Source organism: Diadema setosum, unplaced genomic scaffold, assembly GCF_964275005.1.
Source record: "Diadema setosum unplaced genomic scaffold, eeDiaSeto1 scaffold_31, whole genome shotgun sequence".
NCBI classification, from domain to species: domain Eukaryota; kingdom Metazoa; phylum Echinodermata; class Echinoidea; order Diadematoida; family Diadematidae; genus Diadema; species Diadema setosum.
In genome coordinates this window covers 364535-389979 of record NW_027307657.1, presented here as the reverse complement: position 1 = coordinate 389979, position 25445 = coordinate 364535, and the positions used below count along the sequence as shown (strand labels likewise).

Genomic DNA, 25445 nt, shown 5'->3' with positions numbered 1-25445 from the left:
CCCATCATTCCCGTATAAAGGAGCCGTTTTAAAGTTGAAATTGAGATATCTCGTATACGCAAATTTGATGGAATTATTGGAATTATATATACGCAGAAAAGGTTGATCTAAAGGAATATAAGTGATGAGTTTTGTGCACTCGGAATTATTGTGATTTTGTCATAAATCTGAAATACACTAAGGCTATGGAAGGGGGCGCGAGGGGGGAGGGCTTAGGAGGGAGTACCCCCTTCCCGAAGAAGAGAGAGTTAATAATTTTAGAATTGAAATTCAACGATCTGGTGCACACTTTGAGTGAAATATTGAAAAGCTATGATCTTACTTTAATAAAAGGTTGAAGGATGACCGCTTCATGCTCATGCATACAGTATCCACGCAATTTTTCATTTTGTTTTTCCGCGTAATAGGTGAGACTGCTGTCAAGACGTATTCTGAACCTATTGGGAGAACAATAAAATACAGATGTATGGAGAAGGCACACCAGTCTTCATGGCGACATTTCTCTTTTTTTCTCCTCTGCCAACGAGTAATTTAAGAGGAATCAGGCTTAGTCTATGACAAACTCGTGTTTATTTCAATTGGAACCTATTGACAATTTGAAACAAATGCTCATGTTATTAAAAAGGGGGCCGTTACAGTAGCCAATATTGGCACGAATATGAATACAGTCTTGAAAATTATTTGTTGTTTAATATGGTCTTAGTACACATTTCCACTCGCTTTACAAGTGAGTGATCTAAAGGACGGTACAAACATATTTGTTACTTTTGTCTCTCCGTGTCTGTGTTTACTGTTAATTGTGCATTCTGCAAAATCTACAGTAAATATTTCATGGCGTGCATTATGCTACGATAATGATTGTATATGCTTAGTCCCGTACTTAATACCTACATCTGAACTAAAAACAAGTGTGTATCCGAAGATTATCATAGGCCTCAGTTTAGAAAGGAAATAGTTTGTATCTCCTCACTAGAAAAAGAAAATAGGGTCAACCAGACTCGTTTATTACATCGGATTGTGTTTTGCATACTTTTGTTGTAAGACAAACACGGGAAAGTTTAAAACGAAGGTTCCGTATTATTAGGTAATATCACTTAAATTAGATTTGATTAAAGATAATTGAAGTTTCAGATCAAATGTGTAATATCCTAAATAATAATTTTTCTTCAATTGGAGAAAATCTTTACAGTAATATTCCTCCCTATACACAAAATATATTTCCGAATTTCTAGATCCATCGTATTTTAGTTCAATATGTCTAATTAGTCCATATCATAATCAGGAAATAATTAACACTGTTTTTTATTTCAGATCAAAATAGTGCTGGACAGGATGACATCAGTGATTTTCTTCTGAAGGGGTAATATCGTCAACCGTGAATCCTTCAGTTCACATATTTAATCCATCTTTTTTTAATAGCGTCGTCCCCAAAAGTATGAAAAAATCAAAAGTCATTGCTTTGTATAAAAAGGGTGACAAATTAGATGTCAATTATGGACGACTAATTTCTTCGTTTTGTCCATGAGCCAAAGTTCATGAAAAGAATATTCATAAAAGAACTATTAATTTATTCAAATTCAATATTTTAAAAATTCAAATCTTAAGTTTGGATAGGGTAAAACATTGCACAACAACGTATTATTGAGTTCTATAGAAAAGTGGAACACATTTTTTCATTTGATAGGTTTGTTACTGGACTGCTCCAAGACTTTCGATACCATTAATTTTGATATTTTACATGCTTGGGAAGGCTTTGGAGTAGTTCAGGAGCTACCTAATGAAGAGGAAGTAATATGCCCCTTTAAATGGCTGTAACAAACATAAATATCTATCATGTGGTATGGAAGTTAACTCGGAGGTCCTCTCTTGTTTATTCTTGATATAAATGATTTTTGGAGATCATGAGATTTATTCTCTATGTGGAAGAATAAAAAAATATTTTCGCGCACAATAACCCATCTTAATCTTGTAAATACAATAAACTCTGATTTAAAAATTGTCGCCCAATGAATAAAGGCAAATAAATTATCTCTTAGTCTTCAAAAGCAACATAATGGTTTTAGCATGATTTTTAGCAACTGTACAGAGGCACTATACCTGTCGATATGTTGTTTTTTATGCTGCTCCAGTGGAACATGTTTCCCATTTTAAATTTACTAGAATAACAGTTGATAATGGGCTTTTATGGAAACGTTATGTTGTTAGTGTAACCAAGCTATTTCAAGAAACATTTTTATAATCACCGAGCTTAAATTTTGTCTTCCCTTATCGTCCATGCTTACATCATATTCCTCCCTAATATTGCCTTTTTTTTTGAAATTATGGTATCCTTGCATGGGGAAATAGGTATCAAGCACTCTTACTTTAATCACTTCTACAAAAGAAGTCACTTCGTATCATGTATGTCATACTGCTTTTTTGTCTCATTATACGTTATTTTTAACACAATTGTCAATTAAAGATTTACTTTTTTAATCTAAGACGATTTTTATTCAATTATGATAAAATACTTTTCCAAATATATCTTAAACAATATTTCGAAGATATCAATCCGTTCACATTATCCAAAAAGGCGATCGAATAAAATCCATTTTAAGAACTTTGCTGTCTCAGAACACCTTCCATTACGATGGGCCACAGTATCGGAACTTACTTCATAACTACATAACAGCTAAAATTTATGTCTTGTTTTTAAAGACTAAGGGGGCGTTGCAAGAAAGTTGCAATTGATTGCAAATCCCCAAAATCTATTGCAAATCCTGAAATCCATTGCAAATTTGCAATCAATTGCAAGTTGCAATCAATTCTGTTGCAAGAAAGATGCAATTGATTGCAAATCAATTGCATCCCTGCAATCAATTGCTAATCAATTGCAACTTTGCAATAGATTCAGGGGTAGTTGCAAATTTTGCAATCGATTGCAAATGTCATAATTGCGGCTGCTTATATAGATGCTGGGGGACAAATCTCCAAATTTGTTCATTTCTTGTAAGAAAAAAGAAGAAAATATTCCGTACAAATGACATTTTTATGTAATGTATGATTGTGTAAGATACACTGTACTTTTTTTTTTTTTTTTACATACACAAAATGTATAAGGGGTTACTCAGTATACTAGTATGATGAATCAGCATGTGGTCGGTCAGGCAGTCCGTTGCAAATCTTGCGTCGCGAACTCCATCTACAGTTTTGAAGCAATTTTGATGAAACTTAGGTTACATGATGACATTGAAGTGAAGATGTGCAAGACGTTTTTTTTTTTGTCTTTATCGGACAAAGCGTTGCCATGGTAACCACGATTTTCCAAAAAACCTTGTGGAGTAGACTACTGCCACAGTATTTGAGTAATCCATTTCAAATTTCATGTGTACAATGATCTTTAGGTGTAGTTATGTAAGAAACACTTTGTGTTGTACCCGACAAGGCGTTGCCATGGTAACAGCATATTTTCTTGAAAATCGTGTGGAGTGAACTTCTTCCACAATTTTGAGGCAATTGAACTCAAATTTGATGTACATAATGACATTGAGGTGTAGATGTGCAAGACATGTTTTTTGTGCTTGTCGCGGAAAGCGTTGCCATGGTAACCACAAATTTCCAAAAACTACGTGGAGTGACCTACTTTCACAGTACTTAAGCGATTTGTTTCAAATTTGGTATGTAAATAATAATCTATAAGTGTACTTATGCAGGACACACTTTGTGTTTGTACCTGACAGGGCGTTGCCATGGTAACGGCAATTTTTTCTTTGTAAATCATGTGGGGTGAAACTATTTCGAGTTTTAAGGCAGTGGAACTAAAATTGGGTGTACATGATGACATTGAGGTGTAGACGTGCAAGACATTTTTTTTGTGTGTGTTTGTCAGAGAAAGCGTTGCCATGGTAACCACAATTTTCCAAAAACCTTGTGGAGTGAACTACTTTCATAGTATTTAAGCAATTCGTTTCAAATTTGGTATGTACAATGATCTATAGGTGCAATTATGCAAGACACACTTGATTGTGTTTGTACCCGACAAGGCGTTGCCATGGTAACAACATATTTTCTTTAAAATCTTAAGATTTGAACTTCTTGCACTATTTTGAAGCAAATGAACTCAAATTTGGTGTACATAATGACATTGAGGTATAGAAATGCAAGACATGTTTTTGTGTGTCTGTCAGGGAAAGCGTTGCCATGGTAACTACCCAAAACATTGCGGAACGAACTTTTTCTTTATTTATTTCAAATTCAGTATGTAGGGCCTGTAATGATCCAAAGGTGTAGTTACGCAAGACACTCTTTGTGTTTGTATATGACGTGTTGCCATGGTTACTGCATATTTTCTTCAAATCTTGTGGAGTAAACTACTTCCACAATTGTGAAGCAGTCAAATTCACCAGGTACTCACGAGGTACTACACATATGTATACACATAGACAGACACACACACAAACACACATAGCAAGGTCAGTGCAAATTTGTGATAGACTCGAGTACAGTTGAAATTCTGTTGTCATGGAAACAGTGCATTTTGACCCTAAAATCAAGTTTTAAAATGCAGATTTAACTTCACCTGCAGTTTTCAGGAAATTCAGAAGAAATTGTGGTGCATGTCGGGATGGTACTTCAAAGGTGCACTTCAAGTATTTATTTCGGCAGCTGTAAGCACTAGAATGACATTTTCTAATGATGTAAAGTATGAATTCAATTCAATTCAAACTTTATTTCATTTTTCGAAAAGAACATAAACATTTCATTTTCTTTGGTAACAAAGAATAAGGTTACATATAATCAAAACAAAGTAAATTGAGAAAACATAACTGTCGAACCTTGGGGTAACAAATGCGTTACAAAGAAAATTGACTGCAGTGATATAGACGATATAACATTACACAAAGTATCGAAAAATGGAGGGACCCATAAAAGGCAATGCTTGTAGAATGTGGGTCCCTTAGGTACAGAATGTCAATAGAAAATGAACTGATGCAAAAAGGGGAAAAAAGATTGGGAATAAAGTCATATAAAAAAAGTCTGGAAGTCCAATAGGAAGACAGAGTAACAGACAGACACACATACACAGGCGAATGAACATTAAACGAGACATGGACGACAAAACTTATAAAGGGGGACTAAAATACAAGACAGAACGAGACAAGACTGACATAATAGGAAGACAATACAACGGACAGAAAGGCAAAACAGATCCAGCGATCCTGGACAGAGCTATATCGAAAGAATAATGGGATGCATGGAAAGGATACAGAAATATGGAAAAATAGAGAGAAATAGATGCGAAAGTGATACAAGTAGAATGGAATCTACTCAGTAAGTGTCTCAGGACAACAGGGACGAGAAAATATGTGACAGTATATCATTGGTAATCAAAATTCTTCGAAAAGAAATTAAAATGAGCAAACAGGCTGATCAAATCTGTAGGAACATAAAATTGCAAAAAAAAGACTTTAATCTCCTTTTAAATGAAAATATAGAGGGTGCATTTTTTATGTCATTATTCAGAAAATTCCAATGAGTTGGGCCAATATAAATAATTGTGTTCTTAGCAAGAATTGTTCGTAAAAGAGGTACAATTGTAAATGAAATTCATTGGAACGTCAAGTGGGATAGTCATGGAATGATTGATTTCTTTGAAACATAGAATCGAAAATGGAGGGGAGTTGTTGCTGTACGTATACTTAAATTGTCCCAAATTAAATAAATACAAATCTTTATTTTTTAGCAGCTTGAGAGAATGTTCAATAATTCATTACTGCTTGTGATTTTTCTATATGTTTTTATGTTTTTTTTTTAAATCAATAATCAAATTCATTCATACTTAAAAATGATAAATTAAATGAACATTCTCTGTAACATGCTTAATTGCAAACTGGTTGACAGTCTGCTGGAAACCCTTCAGTCAATTACCTGTAGCTATCCTCATAAATAGGATTACTTCACATGCTCTCTTCCAAGGACATGTAGGCCTATCGCTGAATGTGTCAAAGCCTCTACATTGAAATCTGTATTCTATACCTTATGTCTTTTCTGCAGTTCAGCACGACTGAACACATACATATGTAGTGTATGACATGAACATCTTCATGATAACATCATGCACTTACATCTGAAATACACCAAGTTTCTCTTCCCATTGCATAAACCCTATCTATCCCAGATCATATCATCAACTGAGCTCAAAATTAACCCACATCTATGGCTGAATACTCATGTGTGTGTGTTCCCCACTGTCATGCACTCATGCATATCTTTTCAGCATGCATGGTCATAGAGGTACTAAGACATTACTGAATATCAAGACAACCACACATAAAGTTAGCTTATCTACATGTAACTTATCTGCATTTGTATACTTGTGCTGTGATCTACTCATACAAACATATCTTTACTAAGTTTATGTTAACCAAATGTTACAGCGAAAAATAGTTCTGACATGCAAAACTGTTAATTTTTGCCAAAAAATGTATGCAAATGCCCTAGAAATGTGTACAATTATGCTACAATATCACAATGTCAACTGGGAAACAAAATATTAACCAAAAAAGATTCACCAAAATGTAAATGTACAACAGATTAGTAATGTAATCTACAAATTGACTCACAGCAGTATCTAGCTGATCTTTTGTGCTTGTGTGAAACATACGCAGCTTGTTGGAGATATCTCGTAACTACCTTCTAACCTTCTAGTGGGAACCATCCCAGGACCCATGAATGCAATGCAAATAAGTGGTTCAATGGCTGAGAAATCAAATTCAGTGCCATCTTGCCACAGTACAGGTTCATCTACCCCCAGGTGGTGCTACACAACTGTAAACAAGATCAAGATCATCATAATTTCAACCAGTACTTATTAACCCTAATCAGGCTGGGCTTTTTTGGCTATGCTATATCTGGGGGGGGGGGGCGGATTCCGCCCCCCCTTCAGATCTCGCCTATGGAACGCGAGATCGCGCCGAAAATCGGCACACGCGACGCCCGCGACGTATTCTATCAAAATGTATGGTTGTTTTCTCCGAAAAATTTTTCTTATATTTTATATTAATTAATTATTGTAATTTATGCATAAAATCAGTTTTGGGCTCTAAATCACTTATTAATGCTCAAATTAAGCTAATTTCTTTTTAAAAATGTTTCTTGTATCATTCTTCTGAGACATAGGATAAAAAAACTGTATCGAAATTAATTTCTTATGTATTTTATTGTTTTTTGAATTTCTTATGTATTTCATTGTTTTTTGACCTTTTGTTTTTGTTTGTTTTTTGGCCAAAATTTGTCACAGACATTTTTCGAAGCATTATTATGCTAAAATAACTTAATTTCGGCCATGCTAAGTGAAGATATGAATTTTTATATGAATTAATTGAAAAAACACAATTTGCATTGGATTTGTACACAAAATCACGTTTTGGAGCAATTTTGGGGTTGACAATTTTTTTTCGAACGGGCGTCGCGTCAAAACGGTACGCGCGGGCGCAACAATTTTGGTCTCAAAAGTTGCGCGATACTTGAAAGAAAAAAGTCATGAAACATCGCGGCGGGAGCTTATCGCGTTGCGAAGATATTGCGCGAAACGTCGAGGGGGGGGGGCGGATTCCGCCCCCCCCCCAGCCTGATTAGGGTTAAAGAACTATTTTTATACCACCAAGAAACATGAAATGTCTCACAATATACCTTGGCAGTTTTGAATTCGATGATGTCCTTTATTAAAACTGTTTGTTATTTTGAATGTTCCTTATTCTAAAAGTTTGATAGCCTTAAATGGAATATGGCTGAGACTTACAAGCCTTCAGAGTAACAAACCATATTTTGTGGTTTGAATAACAAAACAAGGACCAGTGAACTGTTACCTTGGAGATTATGAATACCAGGTGAAGCTGTATTTACAGTGTATAATGGACCAGGGTAAGGAAAAAAAATATAGTAAAACATGTCCATAGACATGATATACATGGCCAGATTACTCTTGTATATATTTAAGTTATAATTGTCCTACAGCTCTCTAGAAACTCAAACTGTGGTGCTTTACAGTGTACATACATTGTACATATACGAGGGAGGTGAGTCACCTCCCTGTATCGACACACACATCATGGACTGAACATTTCTTCCCATGGAAAATAACAAAACTCTGCAATATGTTTTCTGCCAATCTCTATGTGGAGAGTTTTGGATGTTACACGTAACTTCTTGAACATGGTTCAGTTAAAGGATGATGATGTGTCCCATTATCAGTGCTAATACTGCAGAATAAATGACTCACACAGAATAAGTGACAGGGGTGAAATCCATATCCAGAGGACTCTTCAATATCTTTGAAAAGCACAATGTGCTATGACATGTATTGTAGCTAGCATACTTGGATGCATGTGATGCAGCCAAGATTATTACTGCCCATGCACTTGTTGCAGCTCTGAAACACTGCTTGCTTCGTGTGTCCCTTGTTTTCTAAGTGTGATGACCTCAGCCTGATGAAATGTGTTTAAAAAATCACTGCCTTGTTTTGTTCGCACTTTTCCTCATTGTTGACAGCGAGCTGCTCATCCTTTGCAGTGTATACCGTCTCCTGACATCAAGTTTGGCCTGTCTGCCCTCAGCTGCCATTCCCCTTGATTCACAAAAGTTATACCTATGCATGATACAAGAAATATTGAAGAAATAAGAAATGGGAAATAAAAATGGAAACATTGCACTCACAAAGTCATTTTGTGGCCATCCAAAAGGCATTATGTGTAAAGGTATGATGGCGCCAACATTTTAATTTGAAAATGAGGGAAATTTCAATCAGTAATACATGTATACTGAAGAATATGTATTTACATGCCACTTCATGCGCCAAAATGATACAATGTACCTGAATCATGAAGGCCTGAATACTACTGTCAGGATATGTAGAGCATTTTCAGTTTTCAGGGAGCTTGATGAAGAGATTTGAATGTCTAAACTCTTTATCAAACATAATATAAGCCATTGCTGTACATAACATTCCTTTCATTATGAGTAAATTTATGTTATGTAAATTTCAATGCATCATTTTTGCTTATAATCTTGTATGAACTGCCGCGAAGTCTTCTTTACTCATTACTATGCCATGCTGTCCATTTTTTTTGTTCAGTAGGATGAAGTCATTGTACAACTACGAGTATCCTCAAATGAGACATCACATCAGAATTTATCCTAAAACAATAATGACAGATTCCAACAAATCAATCTATTCACATTTCAAGCTGAGAGGTTCTACACATTTCATTCTCTCTCTTAACTAGAAATTATCGTACAACTCTGTACAATGTACAATGTTCACTTACTGTCTGTGTGCACTGGCTGGAATTCTCATGCTGGAGTGAGTCTTGGTCTTGAAGAAACATGGTTTTCTCCTCTTTTTCTTCCATTCCCTGTTGATAGAACAGAAAAAATTGTCTCATCGTGCAGAAGTACAAAAGAGCAATGAGAATTTGCAAAATTACAACCAAACAGTGTAGGAACAAAATGGACATTGATGTTTAGAAGCAGGCACTTTTTTCTTGATATTACAGTAAAGTTGGAACACTCTTTGAACTGCTTTTATATCCTCCTTTCTGTGACAAATTATTCCTCTATACAGTCATTCACCTTGCATATTAAAGTCAATGATCACCAAAGTCTAAGGTCTTTTCACATCCTCTTCTCTTTATATTCTATTAATTTTAATCTTCATAAGCCAAATTTTCTTGAAGCAGAATTTATTTCTTTAGTCCAAATTAAATCGACTTAGACACAGTTAACTGCTGACTGCCCATCAATCCTCAATCACCCCCACTCATATTCATATGCAGACATGTACAATATTTTTAGTGCCGTATATACATTGCAAACCACATATCCATTTGGCTCTCATGTGTCCTGCCTATTGCAAGCACTCTCAACTATGTTTCCTCATCTCCCAAATCTGGAGGTCACTGTGACTTGGGGCTTGGGTAGGCCTACGGGGTTACAACTACACTATATAGGGTGGCATACACCTTGTAAGTAGTAGAGTACTATGCAAATTCTGGTATCAAATTGGTAAGTGTCCATAAATACCATTTGTTTAAATGCATTCTAACAATTAGGCCTATTTGTTCTTTCCACAAACAAAAAGAGCATAAAGAATTGTTGTTCTCATATTTATGACTCCATCAAGTAAATCACTTGAATTCCAGGCCTAGGTAGCTTTCATATACCCCTTCAACCTCTTGTTTTCAACAAAAGCACTGACACATTTAAATATTTCTGCTTGGATATCCTACAGTCAGTTTGCTCATCTTATGCGTACGCTTCTTGTCTGAATTTTCAGCCTTGGTGACTATAGACCTATATTTACACACTGTATTACAAAACTTAAAGTTTTACTGGCACTGTTTGATACACTTACACTACAGTACTATCATTGCAACTCTGATTACTTGTGTACCATAGGTACTTGCTATAGAAATGGTTCAATTTCTCCCCCCCCCCAACAGTAGCCCAACAAGGGTAGGAGGGGCCTACGTGCTCCACGATTTCACTATTTTACATTTATTTTCAGTCCAATGAATGGTTAGAACTAATTAACCGTATCCACCATACCAGCGCCCCCAATACAGACGTGTCGTTTTGGGGCCCTGGGCTAGCTGTGTATGACTGTATAGTTACCCAAACAGATGCACTTGGCCCTTGTTCGTTTTAAATTCTAGCTTTTTATTAATCCAGCAAGTCAACACTATAAATTGCAAGATTTCAATTGATCCATCCAAATTCCAGAACAGAACAACCTAAAAAAAGCAAGGTCTATTCCACCCAAAGAGGTGCTGTAGGCCTACACCAATAACGACACGTCTGTGATGGGGTCGCTGGTACGGTTGATACGGTTAATTAGTTCTAACCATTCATTGGACTGAAAATAAATGTAAAATAGTGAAATCCTGGAGCACGTAGGCCCCTCCTACCCTTCTTTAAGACCTGCAATAGTAGAATTTCTACCACTAGAACCTCTAGGCCCTACCTAGATCTAAACCCCTAGCTAGGTCTAGAAACTGGCCCAAATTACAATATGCCTACAGACTATTTTATATAGTCTAGCGACTCTATTCTTAGACCACATCTAGAGTCTAACATTAATAGAGTATCAAAAGTAAATCTATAACTAGTCACATCAATTCAAAAATTCAGCAAGCTTTCGCGTCACATGGACAGTATCACTGCAAAATAACTAGGGATTCTAGCCCACATATACAGGAGGGGAATGAGGCCAAGGGAGTAGGCCTAGGGCTACTAGGCTATTTAAAATCTAGATCATAGATCCAAGATGGTTCTAGAGTCGTAGAGTATAGATTATAGGCTACGTACATTGTGTATAAAGGCGTAGCGTAGCCTGTGTAGGCCTAGCACCTAACATTAGAATTCTATTCATCGCCATAGGCATAGCATTCACCAGCACTCTACCGATAGCTCCTAATCCTGCTTGAAAGTAGCGGATTTGGATAATGAACTTTCTTTTCAAATCGTTTACTTTCAGAAAGTCTAGTTGACATCGACTTTTTTGGCCTGCTGGCCTAGCTCTAGAGGTTATAGACATAGACCTCTAGAGCCCTGGCAGCAGAAAAAAAAAGGAGCTTGCCAATGCAAGAAAAAAATGCTAACACAAAAAGCCATGTGTGGGACTATGATTGATGTACTGTGTGCCCACTGAGTGTTCGCGACGGCCACGACTCTGTCAGTTATAGGAAACACATTTTCCCATTTTCCAAGGAAATTCTTATAAGAAGTAAGTCTAAGGAACTAGATCTTTTAAATACAAGACACAGTGAGTAAATAATGGGATCAAAATCGACATTTTTTGTAACTTACTCTGTTTCGAATCCCCAACGATCGCACAGCAACCCTCCACCACAGGATAAGGAGACACAACACATTGAGCATCTAACCGGGGGGCCAAAAGCTAAAAACAGAGGTCGAGTTGCACTCTCTCTACAAACTAAGTAGACCATGCTTATTTTCAAGTTTTTATTGTAACAAACAACATTCCACTGGTCTACCTCAAAAAATTTGTTGCGAAAGCCTCCAAATCCAAGATGGCGTCCAAGATGGCCGCCCTATTTACTGAATTTGTTATTTGAAAGATAGAATTTGATTGAAAGATCAGATTTCAACAAATGTGACATCATATGAAAGAGAATAAAATTTTCTACAAGTTGATACCATTTTTGTGGGTTATTGTGATAAGTGGATTGAGATTTTAAGGAAAAAACACTTATTTTTTGATATTTTTCTGAAAAAAGGAAAATCATGAAAATGCTTGATTCAGCATAAATCAGAGAAAGACTGAAGGATTATCTTGAAACGTTTCAAGAATATTGTTTGACATATGATTAATATTTGGAGAAAATTAGGGGTCAGTACCGTTTTTGGTTCAGGAGTTATAATGTCTCAAACTTGAAAACTCACTATGTAAAAATGGCCACTTTAGTTGTGACAATACCTTGTTGGTCGTAAAAAGAGCCTGCACGCGCCAAGACTACTACACGCACCACTGACACTGGCGCTTGTAGCAGTGCCAGTGGTGCGTGTAGTAGTCTTGGCAAACGCAGACATTTTCTTTGACAAACAAGGGTTTGTGCCTGCAAACTAACTTTTCATACCAAGTGGTAGCTCAGGTGATGCTGATTGCTATTATTTCAAAGTAGATTGTTCTGAAGCAGATGAGATGAAGCAAAACTATCTCTCAAATAGAGGTAGAAGCTTGAAACAACCTTGCTATAGAAAGTTTAAAACAAAATCTGGATCAATCACTCAAAAAATTCCAGATTGCAGGCCATCAAAGCTGACATAGTGTATAAAATTGCGCTAAAGTAAATGTATTATTTCGTTTTCGATACAATGTTGTCTGTTGTGCTATGTTAAACCGTCTTAGGTTTTTATGGACACATTTTTAGAACCAGTGATATTCTACTCTCCGAAAAAGAAAAAAAAAAACCCAAATCGAGTGGAAGTTTTTGCTTTTGATGTGAGGAGTGAATAACAAGAATACGTTGAATTTAGAGTGAAATTGGAGTGACTTTTGAGTGAAAATGTTCATTTTCACTCATTTTAGAGTGACCTTAATAGGCAGGGCTCCACACTAACTTTTATTTTTGGTGGCCCAAAGGCAAATATCCGATCTTTTTTGGTGGCCCGATCAGGCCACCTATGTTCTTCATTTCTGACATTTTGGTGGCCCGACGTGCGTTTTTGGTGGCCCCAGGCCACCGGACCACCGTTAGTGTCGAGCCCTGCCTTAGGGATCACTTGTCACTCTTCGAGTGATCCCCGAGGTCACTCTAAAATGAATGAAAATGAACATTTTCACTCTCGAGTGATCCTGATATCTAATATGGGAAAGCATCTACCAATGGCATAAGCTCAGATCAATTGTGACACTATAACCCACATGAAATCAGCCTAAAACAATGTAAGAAAAATCTGGTAACAGAAAATACAGTTTCAGCATGCTTATTTGTAAATGTGAATATACAGCACGAATAATCAATTTGGACAATTTTATTCGAACAACATACTGAAAAGTAATTTCGCACAACACATTTCGCACAACAAAGTTGAGAAATTGCCGCCATGTCGGATTTTTTATTTATTTATTTATTTTTTTTCTTGGGGGGGGGGGGTTCGGATCAGAAGGGCTTTCAAGGACATCTACGGATCAGACATTATTACACATATACCATCATCATTCAGGCGTTTCTATAACAGCAGAGTAACATACAGGTAAAAAAGCATATCTTTGATAGAGAAGCATTTCTTTTTTTATCAAAGATTGGGCCTTACCCTAACACTGGAATGAGCCCCCCCCCCCCCCCCCAAAAAAAAAAAGAAAGAAAAAAGAAAAAAAAAAGAGACCCTAAATATGGTTTACACTAGCACAATATCGTTCGGATGTAAAGGAACATGTAATAGACAGCAATATAACAAGGTTAAAAAGATATATCAAATTATAAGTTATAAGTTGAGATTTAACTTTGACGCAACACATTAAAGGTATTCTACCATTGGGAGAGATATCACATTCGATTTATATGTGCAGGTTAGTTGTATTACAAAACATTCTGCCATGTAAAAAAATTATAATAAAGCCTAAAACATACGGAGATATCACCATTGCTTTTCAAGAAACCATAGCCATAACTGTTGACAATTTAGTATATAAAAAAAAAAACATTCTTATCAGATCTATTTAGTATATCTAACAATATTTAGCATTAATTATACTGATTTTAGTTTGTACATTAGTTGTTCTATCCCTAACTCACAGTTTAGAACTAGTTTGAGGATTAAGTAAAGCTGGGTTTTTGTTTTACGAGCACTAATGGTAAATAATGCCTTGAACGACAACCTCGATTGATTACCGCCATCTTGAATTTTGTGTGGATACTATTTTTATCGCTAAATATTACACATTGGCAAAATTTGTGCCAAATTCCAAGCTCCTATCTCTTTTTGGAAAATACTTTCTGTTCAATTTTATCTGCCTCAGAACAATCTACTATGATGAAATGCTACAGTAATAGCGATCAGCGTCACCTACCACTTGGCATGAAAAGTTAGTTTGCAGGTACTTGCAAGTCACTAGACCGTTACAGTATTACATGTGACCATGTAAACACATTGTATGCAAAATTTATAATGCATAAATGTAATTTTTTCAAGTTTTAGACGTTAACTTGTCAATAGTGTATGATATTGCCTGTAATTCCAGAAATATGAATTATGTCTCAATCTCAGTAAATCTCAATCTCAATCACAGGTTTCAAAATAATTCTTCAGTTCTTCTTTGATAAATACTAAATCATGCATTTTCACATTTCTTCCTTTTTTCAAAACAATATAAGAATATGGATTCCCCCCCCCCCCCAGTTTATCACAATACACAGCTAAAGTGGTATCAACTTTTAGGAAGTTTTACTCTCCTTCATATGACATCAAATGTGTTGCAATCCAATGTCTCTATCAAATTTTATGTTTGAAATGTTAACTTCAATAAAAATGGCGGCCCTATTGGACCGCATCTGTACTTTGGAGGTTTTTGCAACAAATCTATTGAGGTGTACTTACGGAACATTGCTTAGTATGCTTAATATTATGTATGGTCTTTTTTATAGAGAGAGTGGAACTCGAAAAGTAAGCACGATCTTGGATTTGACCCTCTGTGACGTTTTTGGGAACAGATGCGTGTAAATGCATATTATGTAAAATGGGATTTCAAGTTTGAGACATTATAACTCCTGAACCAAATACAATACTGACCTCTAATTTTCTCCAAATATTGATTATATGGGAAAGATGTTAATTTCTGCATGGTTTTCATAAACATTTTTAATTCAATTTTTTTTTTTTACTTTTTAGAGAAATATTCATGGTGCATTCTGAAAAAAATGTCTCCGTAAAAACCTAAGATGGTTGGAAATAGCATTAAGATGTTCAGAATAAAAAACCATATAAATAGACAGCAAAACAGACAACATTGTATCAAAATCGAAATGATACATTTACTTTGGCGCAACACACTATGTCAGCTTTGATGGCCTGCGATCTTGAATTTTTTGAGTGATTGATCCAGATTTTGTTTTAAACTTTCTATAGCAAGGTTGTTTCAAGCTTCTACCTCTATTTGAAAGATAGTTTTGCTTCATCTCATCTGCTTCAGAACAATCTACTTTGAAATAATAGCAATCAGCGTCACCTGAGCTACCACTTGGTATGAAAAATTAGTTTGCAGGCACAAACCCTTGTTTGTCAAAGAAAATGTCTGCGTTTGCCAAGACTACTACACGCACCACTGGCACTGCTACAAGCGCCAGTGTCAGTGGTGCGTGTAGTAGTCTTGGCGCGCGCAGGCTCTTTTTACGACCAACAAGGTATTGTCACAACTAAAGTGGCCATTTTTACATAGTGAGTTTTCAAGTTTGAGACATTATAACTCCTGAACCAAAAACGGTACTGACCCCTAATTTTCTCCAAATATTAATCATATGTCAAACAAAATTCTTGAAACGTTTCAAGATAATCCTTTAGTCTTTCTCTGATTTATGCTGAATCAAGCATTTTCATGATTTTCCTTTTTTCAGAAAAATATCAAAAAATGAGTGTTTTTTCCTTAAAATCTCAATCCACTTATTACAATAACCCACAAAAATGGTATCAACTTGTAGAAAATTTTATTTTCTTTCATATGACATCACATTTGTTGAAATCTGATCTTTCAATCAAAATCTATCTTTCAAATAACAAATTCAGTAAATAGGGCGGCCATCTTGGACGCCATCTTGGATTTGGAGGCTTTTGCAACAAATTTTTTGAGGTAGACCAGTGGAATGTTGTTTGTTACAATAAAAACTTGAAAATAAGCATGGTCTACTTAGTTTGTAGAGAGAGTGCAACTCACTCGTTAAGTAAGCGACTTTTTGGGGTTTGGCCCTCCTGTTAATCTTTATGCATGCAAAATGCATTGAAAAATGGACAAATTGGCTAGGCTTGTCTTGCCAGTCGCTTATATAAATACAAAATACAACAAGAGAGCTTGCAATCAATTGCATCTTGCAATTAATTGCAAGCTCCCTTCTTGCAACAGGAATTTGCGATTGATTGCAATTTGCAATCGATCTATCTATTGCAAAGTTGCAATAGATATTTGCAATCAATTGCAACTTGACTTTCTTGCAACACCCCCTAAGTTTCAAGAAAACACCTTGAGGCATTGCATAGTTAGTTAGAATAACTCAAAAAGTATTTAACGGATTGGGATGAAACTTGCAGGAAAGGTTGAGAATGACACAAGTACAAACAATTAACTTTTGAGAGTGATCCGGGAATTTTGGGGGTATTTATGAAGGATTTTTGGTACTTTGCCAGGTAGGGTCAATGAACTTGGGAGTTCAGGCTGCGCGTACTGAGGTTTGCATGCGCGCACTAAAGTGCGTGCTCTAGTTTTTGCTAGGGCGAGGCGCACCATGCAGCTGAGGGTTTATGACGTAACAAAGGCTTCTATATTGGGAAATCGGGCGACTTTCAGCACACTATACACACGTTCAGCATGCTATAAGTACATATGGGTGGAAATCACTGATATCTCTATAGAAGAACAAGATCAGTGATGGAAATGAGCTGCATGCTTGGCGGAGGTCTGCGCTCTCAGAGTGCTTTTCTAGTTTTTTTGTTTTCGCTTGTTTGTTTGTTTTTTTGCCAACAGTGGATATAATCTTCTTTAGGGTATTCAGACTCAGACTAACCTGCAGAAGGATAGTTGAAGTGAGGTTTGAGTCATGTGGATACTCTTTGGTTTCCACAAACATGTGCTGCCCCCTTCCATGTACGATAGTTCCAGTAATGTGGGATGGAAGTCTCCAGGCTGCTGACAAGGACTTTGACATGCGGTAGAATCTGGGTATACTTGTTGACTTTTGATCCATGCCATCATTGATGATTCTGATGTATTTCTCTGGGTACTTCCGTGCCTTTTGTGCGTGTTTGTAGTATTTAAGCCTTTCAGTCCTGTTCAAAGAAAAAAAAAAACATATTTCACAATTCAATAAACAGTACAGTAACAACTCCCATTATAACAAAGTCCTCGGGACTGGCAGTTTTCTTTTGTTATATCGAAATTTTGTAATAACGAAACAACTAAATGATAAAAATTGATAGAGTGGATAATGATGCAGTATGAATTTTTACTTCATTGAAACCGGAACTTCGATATAACCCTGTTCATCATAACGGGAGTGCACTGTGTGAAAATACCGGTAAACTACAAATACAACTGAGAGTGATCAATTCCCTGTACAGTGTTGATTCCCTGCAAACAGGTAACTTCAGACTTATGGGTTAAATAATTTCAATAACTTTGTAAAAATTTACTCCAAGTCACTTTACTAACTGGAATGATACAAATGTTATATAAGAGATACAAGTTTGAAAATACCATAAAGAAATTTTCAAATATTGAAAATTTGAATCAACGTTTAAAGAGTTGTTGTTCAGTCAAAAACTTGACAGCAGAGCATAGTGTGTTTACACTATTGGTCCACTACCCGGAATGCAAGCATGAAGTTCATCTGCTGATTGTATATGTATTTGGTACCACACTGTAAAGCATTATGGGGAGGTACGTGTTATACATTCCAGAAAACAAAACAACTTCAAATTGTCTTTGAATCAGTGAAGAAAAGCCATAACATCCAGACACTGTCCTAGATCCATGTTCCAAGAGTAGTGAAAATGTAATATGTCATATTATTATCCATACAGAGGATTTTTAGAGCCCAAATACAAGTGTTATTTTGTCGACGCACCTCATAACCTCCGACCCACTGAGAAAGTTTGTTGAACTCGACCAATATTTTTTTTTCCGAGGCGACCAATATTTAAAATATTGGATGGCAAGAGGGGGATCCCCCAAAGTTTTTATAAACTGCACCGTGATTGGTTGAGATATAAATACGAAATGACCTGAAATATGAAGTAAAAACGTCTGTGATTAGTCAATCACGAATTAACTAAAATATCGTTTCTTCTAAAATTTTGTGTATATACAAACAAGTTTCATATATCAATTAGTTGATATTGTCTTTCATACAATTTTTTTCAAAATATCACTTTCATAACAGGAAAGTTGCATCTTGTTTTGTTTTGTTTTTTTAGCATGCAGGCGACGATTGATTAGCTCAGCGCTACAGCTAGATACAAGTAGCCCACGCGCGATATATAAATACATGTAGCCGGCCGATGCTTGCATTTGCATGCATGTTAAAGTACGGTCGTTATGTGTTACTAAATACAGTAGGACTACATACAGTAGTAGTAATTCGATCTTTCACGATCTACGGTAGATGTGACGTGAATTGTGTCTCAGATCTCAGATACAAATACATCTAATTCTGGTCTAAATTAGCTAGATCTCCGCCTAACAGTAACATGACGGCTACCTTGGATACATAGATCACTGTTTTATTTTGGACTGAAGTGGATTAACTTGCACTGAAGAGTATACATGTACCATACCCCATCATGTTAGGATCAAGTACAGTAGGAGACCATACAGCACTTGGAGACAGAAAGGGTAGGCCTAAGTAAAAACATTCTTTGCTAAAATCCTCTGTAGGATAATAATGATAATATTGGATGTCCTATTTTCGGTTAATACAAGGAAATATTGGACTCGCTAAGTAAAATATTGGACTCGTCTTCGACTCGTCCAATATTTGTGCATAGCTCGTCCAATATTTCCTTGTATCAATCTCAAGGCCATTCAATATTTTATAAATATTACCCCATTACTCAAAACTTGGCCTTTTTTCAACTACTTTGCATGCATACCAAAATGTGAAAATTGATCATTTACTTGAACGATATTTTGACTTATTTGGGTATCAAAATTAGCAATAATGGCCACCAAAACATCAAATATTTTGCAGCCCTGCATGTAGAGACACACACAAAAAATACTTTTGTTGAGTCAGATGCTCCTCCCTCTGTTGATGGAGTGCTTGTCTTTCTTCTTTTTCATTGGCTCTCTCGATGCTCTGCTTAAGCTGTGTACACACATCGCACTTTGAAAATCTGTTGACCTGAAGAAAACGGGGAACATATATTGATATTTTTATTTGTTGAGGACAAAAAGGATCTGGAATTCTTTCAGCAAGTGACTCTTTTGTTTGTGTGTTATTTGACCAAAAACAATTATTATACAAGAAAGGAAACACTATTGAAATCATAGCCTCACAGATATGGGTATGGTACAGGGTGTCTTACTGATTATAAAAGAAAATTAAAGATAAGGAATTCGTTTTTTGGAGAGAGTTTGTTAATATATATATATATATATATATATATATATATATATATATATAAAAGATTTGTAAAGCAGAATTGATAGGGTAGAATACTCATAAATATATTGGGATGCAGTTATTTGAATATACATGCATGTAAAGACTTGGCTGCAATTATCAAACCAAGCTTATTTTAACCTTGTCTAACTGGGGTTGCGGTTCAACTTGACACCCATCAAGAAGTTGAGATCATTGTACAATAGCCAAAAATTGTGACAATTTTTTTATGAATTTGAAACCAGGCACATCCTATGGTAGTCCTTCAAAGTTAGGCCACAAGTTCCAAAGTTATAACATATTTCATCACAGCACAATGACAAAAAACTGTCAATATTTGTGAATACGTAAGACACTAGAAACCAGGCACATCTTATGGTAGTCCTTCAAAGTTAGGCCATAAGTTCCAAGGTTACAACATATTTCATGACAGCACAATGACTGAAAAACTCTCAATATTTTGTGAATACATAAGACACTAAGAAAACAACAAAAACATAAGAACAATGTCTGGTTTGAAAAATTTTCACATCTTCTAATCAGGATTCCATGCTAACATTTTCCTAGGGGTCTAATCAGGTGCCCAATTGTAAACAGTTTTGAAAACTCGGAATAATGGGAAATATGGTTGTAATTTGGAGATTCCATTGGGGCACCAAGATTTCTTTACTTTTCATTTTTAAGCAGTATGGTGTTTAGGCAACTTTGTCAGGGAATACATTGTTTGACTGCAAGTGTCACCCACACTATCCCCATCAGAATGGAGCTCAAATAGCCCTGTACATACTGCCCCCTCCATGGAATTATGCAGGTATGGTAAGATACAACAGCAATGCATCCTGATATTGACCATTTTACCATAGCACCAATAGTATGATTACCTTTGGTATTGACACATGAGACATCTCTTTTCTCCATATGCGTAAGAAGTGAGCCTTGCTACACACTTCTTCTCCCTGCTCCTCCAATTCTTCCCTCATGAGATTGTACATAGTTGCTCGGGTCAAGCATGATGGGAGATGTATAAGCTCTTGGGCTGGCAGTTTGTCTCCAAATCTTCTCGAGAATCTATCCAGCCACATTACAGCTGAAGCTGCTGCTTTGGACTGTAGTCCTCGTCGCCGTTGATTTGGAGGGAGATATGTCTGATATCCATCTATAAAGGAGAGATGAAAGCATAAGCATTTCCAAATTTAACACAGCCATCCCTAACAATCTACATTTTTTGTATACAGCATATCACTCTATGACATGTAAGGCTATTGTGGTTTCAGCATTTGGCTCTAAGAACTCCCCAAATAACCTAGCCTAGATAGGGTCAATGAGAGCATAAAAGCACGATGGGTTTTGAACTTGCAATCTACCAGTCGTAACATCACTGCTCTATATAACCACATGATTTCAGTTTCAAATATTGACGACCGTACAAGAATTTCACCATTTTAACTAAGCTAGACGTTTTATAACATAGGAAATGATATCAGAGAAGACTTAGTGGTGAAAAAGATGGCACACTGGAAATTTAGCATTTAGCAAATGAAACAATTTTTGGCTAACTCCCTGAACCAACTTAAATCACCCACATGCAGAGTGGAATACTGGATGATATCAAGTATGGTTACTTCATTACTTCTTCTTGTTTTGTTTTGTTTTTTTCCAAGTCTATTAATATACATTTAAAGTGTACCAATACTATGGAAATCAAATTAGTGTACAGCTAAGATACACAAAAACAGCAATAATTCACTTGTGATAGCCCCTGAAAGTATACATAATATTTCTATAAATCAGATAATACCGCCATAACAGTTTGGCACAATTGGAGTGACAAAAATTCTAATATTTTGCAAAAGGCATGTCTCAAGTCTCAAGTATGTTCTACAAATATAGCAAACACAATACTCGGGTATTGACACACTTTATTGAAGGTACAATGTTCATACAGTTCAACCTCAATTATCCACCCATGTCGGGACCAGCGCTCATCCAGATAAGCGAATTGGCCGGATATGGGAAACACAATGTTAATGTATGTAGCTGCCGTCCAAGTGCACTGGCAGCTAGGCAGATAGCGTACCCTGCAACGGTGGTGTAATCTATGCTAGCATGCGCAAAATAGTGGTCCCTTACTTTTACAATGATAATATGGTGTGAATTTATGTTAGTTCTGTCGGGAATATTGTAGGTAAATCGTGTGAGTTTTGTAGAAATTTTAGTTGAGTTTAAAGTCGCTGTTTCTTCTCAATCTTTGGATTAAAAAAAAAGTCCTTCAATGCATGAACGTGTCCGGATAATAAAGATTTCTGGATAAAAGGAGGCTGGATAATCGAGGTGGAACTGTACCAGGTACCAATCTTGTTCTTGTTGTTGGGTACAACTACTGTTTATTATTCAAATCGGAAGTATGCAATCCAATACTAACCTCGAAAATGACATTCAATCTGCCAAAAACGGGTTCTAGATATCCCAAGAGCCAATCGCCATCCACGTTGACACACCTCTGTGACCCCAATAGTGTAGAGGACCTTCAGAGCATTTCCAGAATCTTCGTGGTGTTTAAGAAAGTACTGCAGTATCCACTGTCTCTGCTCACACTTTTTCTTCTCTTGGAAGGCATTCCTGCACAGGGCCACTTCCTTGCGGGACACCTTGTGCAGACAGTAATTCCGACAGCATCTCATGCGAAGAATAGATGTCAGTTCTCGACTGTGCTTGGTTGACTTGATTCTCTCTACAATCAAAAACAACAACACAAAAAAGAGCATTATAGCATGTAGTTACCAGTCTTGTGACTGACGTAAGTACAGATAATGCTTTTTCCTAACAGATAACAGAAAAAGTTTTAACTCACAACATCAGAACCTATTGATTGAGAGAAAATGGTTAAGATCCTATCCTGGATGCTTCATCTGATTTTTTTTTTTTTTGAAAATGCTGTTTTCACAAGTGTGGACTCATCCTTGTTACTATTGCTCTGAGTCAGACACAAGAAGGTAGCAATATTGTATGTTTTAGGGAGAGGGTGTGCCACAGGCACCCACACTTGCTGAAAATGGAGTTACTCAGAATAGCAAAAAGAATGTCATGAAGTGAAAATGCGAATGGAAACATAAAATGATTCTTCGTTTATCTTTCACATAAGCTTCCATTCCACACGTTTTGTTTGTGGAGATGTATGGGAGCTTGGTTAAGAATTCAACCTCTGATTCCTGCAACCAATGTTTTTCATGGGTTTGAACCCAGCTGGGCAATATATATATATTTCCAATTGAGCAGTTTCCACTTTCTTTCATGTTGAAATCCCATTAAGAAGTTAACACATCTTAATATCCACACAGGCAATTTTCCTTTGTTTTGCATTGGAAGTTCCATTGCTTTATCCGAATAGTCTATTAACCTATCTTAGTATATTTCAGCGGGACAATAATTTATCTGATCAGTTTGTATGTTTCACTGGGACAATATTATCCGAATAGTCTGTTAACCTGTCTTAGTACATGTATGTTTCACTAGGACAATTTTATCCAAACAGTTTGTATGTTATATGGGATGATTTTATCCGAATATTCTGTTATCCTATCTTAGTATGTTTCAGTGGGACAATTTTATCCAATAGGTTTGTATGTTTCACTTGGACAATTTTATCCAATCACTTTGTATGTTTCACTTGGACAATTTATCCAATTTTATCTGCTAAAAAATGAACAAAAATTCATTCCATATGAAAAGATACATTGTTCATGTTAAATCGATCAAGCATGAAAAATACAAAAAAGAGACCCAGCTCTCAAAGTAGCCTACACCTGGAGCCTGAAAGACAAACATGCAATTTTTGCGCTAACATGGAATGTCCAGAAAAAGTCAAACATAACTCTAAGGAAGAGTGACCTGTGCAATCCTGCCTCGTTGAGAAGGCCATAGTCATTCGAAACAAAAACATGCTTAACAAAAGGTCCGAACTTATGTAGACACCGGAACAGGCAAACCATCCGTGCGTTAAGCCGATCCACGGCGCAACACAAACACAGAAGCACATCATTTTGAAAGTCAGTCTGCCTGAAGATCGCCACAGCGTGAAACCACTGCGGGTAGCGGACACGACACCAAAGCACGGATACGCCTTGTATGCCCTGCTTTACAGCATCGAACACTTTTCATCAAGCCTCAAAATGATATTCCCGACGGATATATACCCATCGCGGATATATATTATATATTATATATATATAATATATATATATATATATATATATATATATATATATATATATATATATATATATAACAGCATATAGAAAGAGAGAGAGAGAGTGAGAGGGAGGGAGAAAGAAAGAGTACGGAAACTGTTAAAATTGTGTAAAATAGCTACATGTATATACTACTGTATTACTGTGTCATGCCATGGGAAATTTGTATAATACACTGCTAAAGGCATTGAAGGTAATTGATGTTATTTTAAAGCATGCCGTACAAAGAATAAACCAAATCAAAGCAAAACAAATTGAAATACCTACAGCAGCATAGAGAGAGTAAAGACGAGAGTGATTGGAGGCAGCTAGTACAAACTCGCAATTTAATCGTCTTTATTGAGGAGAGAAGGCAAGAAGGTGAATTAAACAAACTCACCAAGGCTCCTTTTTTTTAGCCATGTGGAGCTACAACACATGACAGGGTGATGTTTGTTAGAATGTTGGGAGGTAAGGAAATGTCCTGTAATCATGACTAGTATAAAACATTTTTTTTTTCATGAGTTTTCACCGCCGCGGCTAGATTACAATACGTGGACTGACAATCATGATTTCTATTCAAGCATTTTTTTTTTCTGCACTTCTAATATAGACTTAGGTATTCATCCGATACTGCGAATGCCATTCAGTTGCTAATAGTGCCCAGACTAAAGTTGCAACAAAGGTTTTGAATTTCTCATGTTCAACGACCCCTGCAAGCCTCGTTCTAGTTCGCAGTCGTTCCCATGGTAGCAATGGTCGACACGATTAACTGTCCCATTATTCATGTGTAGCGACGTAGAAATAACATGGGGAAATAATTGTATGACGAATAACACCATCATTGGCAAATCATACCACGAACGCCAAACGTAAGAACGCATCGGTACTACCTGACTACTATATTGGTTTGCGTATGTTGTATGGCCTGTTTACAAAAAGGCGTGTAAAGCTGCAGGCTCGTCTACTATGATCCCAAATAGGCCTAACTGGAGTTTATAGTGCTTTCTATTTACGTCATGGTGGTAGATTAAAACGTCAATACGATCGTCGTATATGGTTCATGAGACAAAGTGGTGAGTAGAATCTTTTTATGTGTCTTTTGTTTTGTATTATTGGCAAATCATACCACGAACGCCAAATAGGCCCTATAACAGCGCATCGGTTCTACCTGACTACTGGCTTGCGTATTGTATGGCCTTTTCACAATAAGGTGTGTTATGTATGGGTGCGTTCGAGTGCTCACCTAAAGCGAACTGTACCGTACCTACCCGCGCCAGAGGAGCGCTCGAACGCTCCTAAAGTGTGCCGTACCGTATAGTCCAGTCAAAATATGAAATGACCCCCAACT

The 25445-nt window shown here is 36.4% G+C and overlaps 1 protein-coding gene across 1 annotated transcript; it reads right to left on the bottom strand.

Annotated features, from left to right (window-relative positions):
- Positions 1-419: 419 nt before the first annotated feature.
- On the bottom strand, positions 420-24065 carry LOC140245768 (uncharacterized). The gene is made up of 7 exons (XM_072325290.1): positions 24062-24065; positions 22291-22599; positions 20750-21024; positions 19486-19607; positions 17274-17535; positions 9306-9392; positions 420-437 (listed from the first exon to the last, which is right to left on the bottom strand). The coding sequence occupies exons 1-7, from the start codon at positions 24063-24065 to the stop codon at positions 420-422; spliced, it is 1077 nt and encodes a 358-aa protein (XP_072181391.1).
- Between the last annotated feature and the right edge of the window lie 1380 nt (positions 24066-25445).

Coding starts and splice junctions, on each gene's coding strand:
- LOC140245768 (XM_072325290.1), bottom strand. Junction 21,025..22,290: donor GATTGAATGTCATTTTCGAG/GTTAGTATTGGA, acceptor TCTCCTTTATAG/ATGGATATCAGACATATCTC. Junction 19,608..20,749: donor CTCATGTGTCAATACCAAAG/GTAATCATACTA, acceptor CGTTTTCTTCAG/GTCAACAGATTTTCAAAGTG.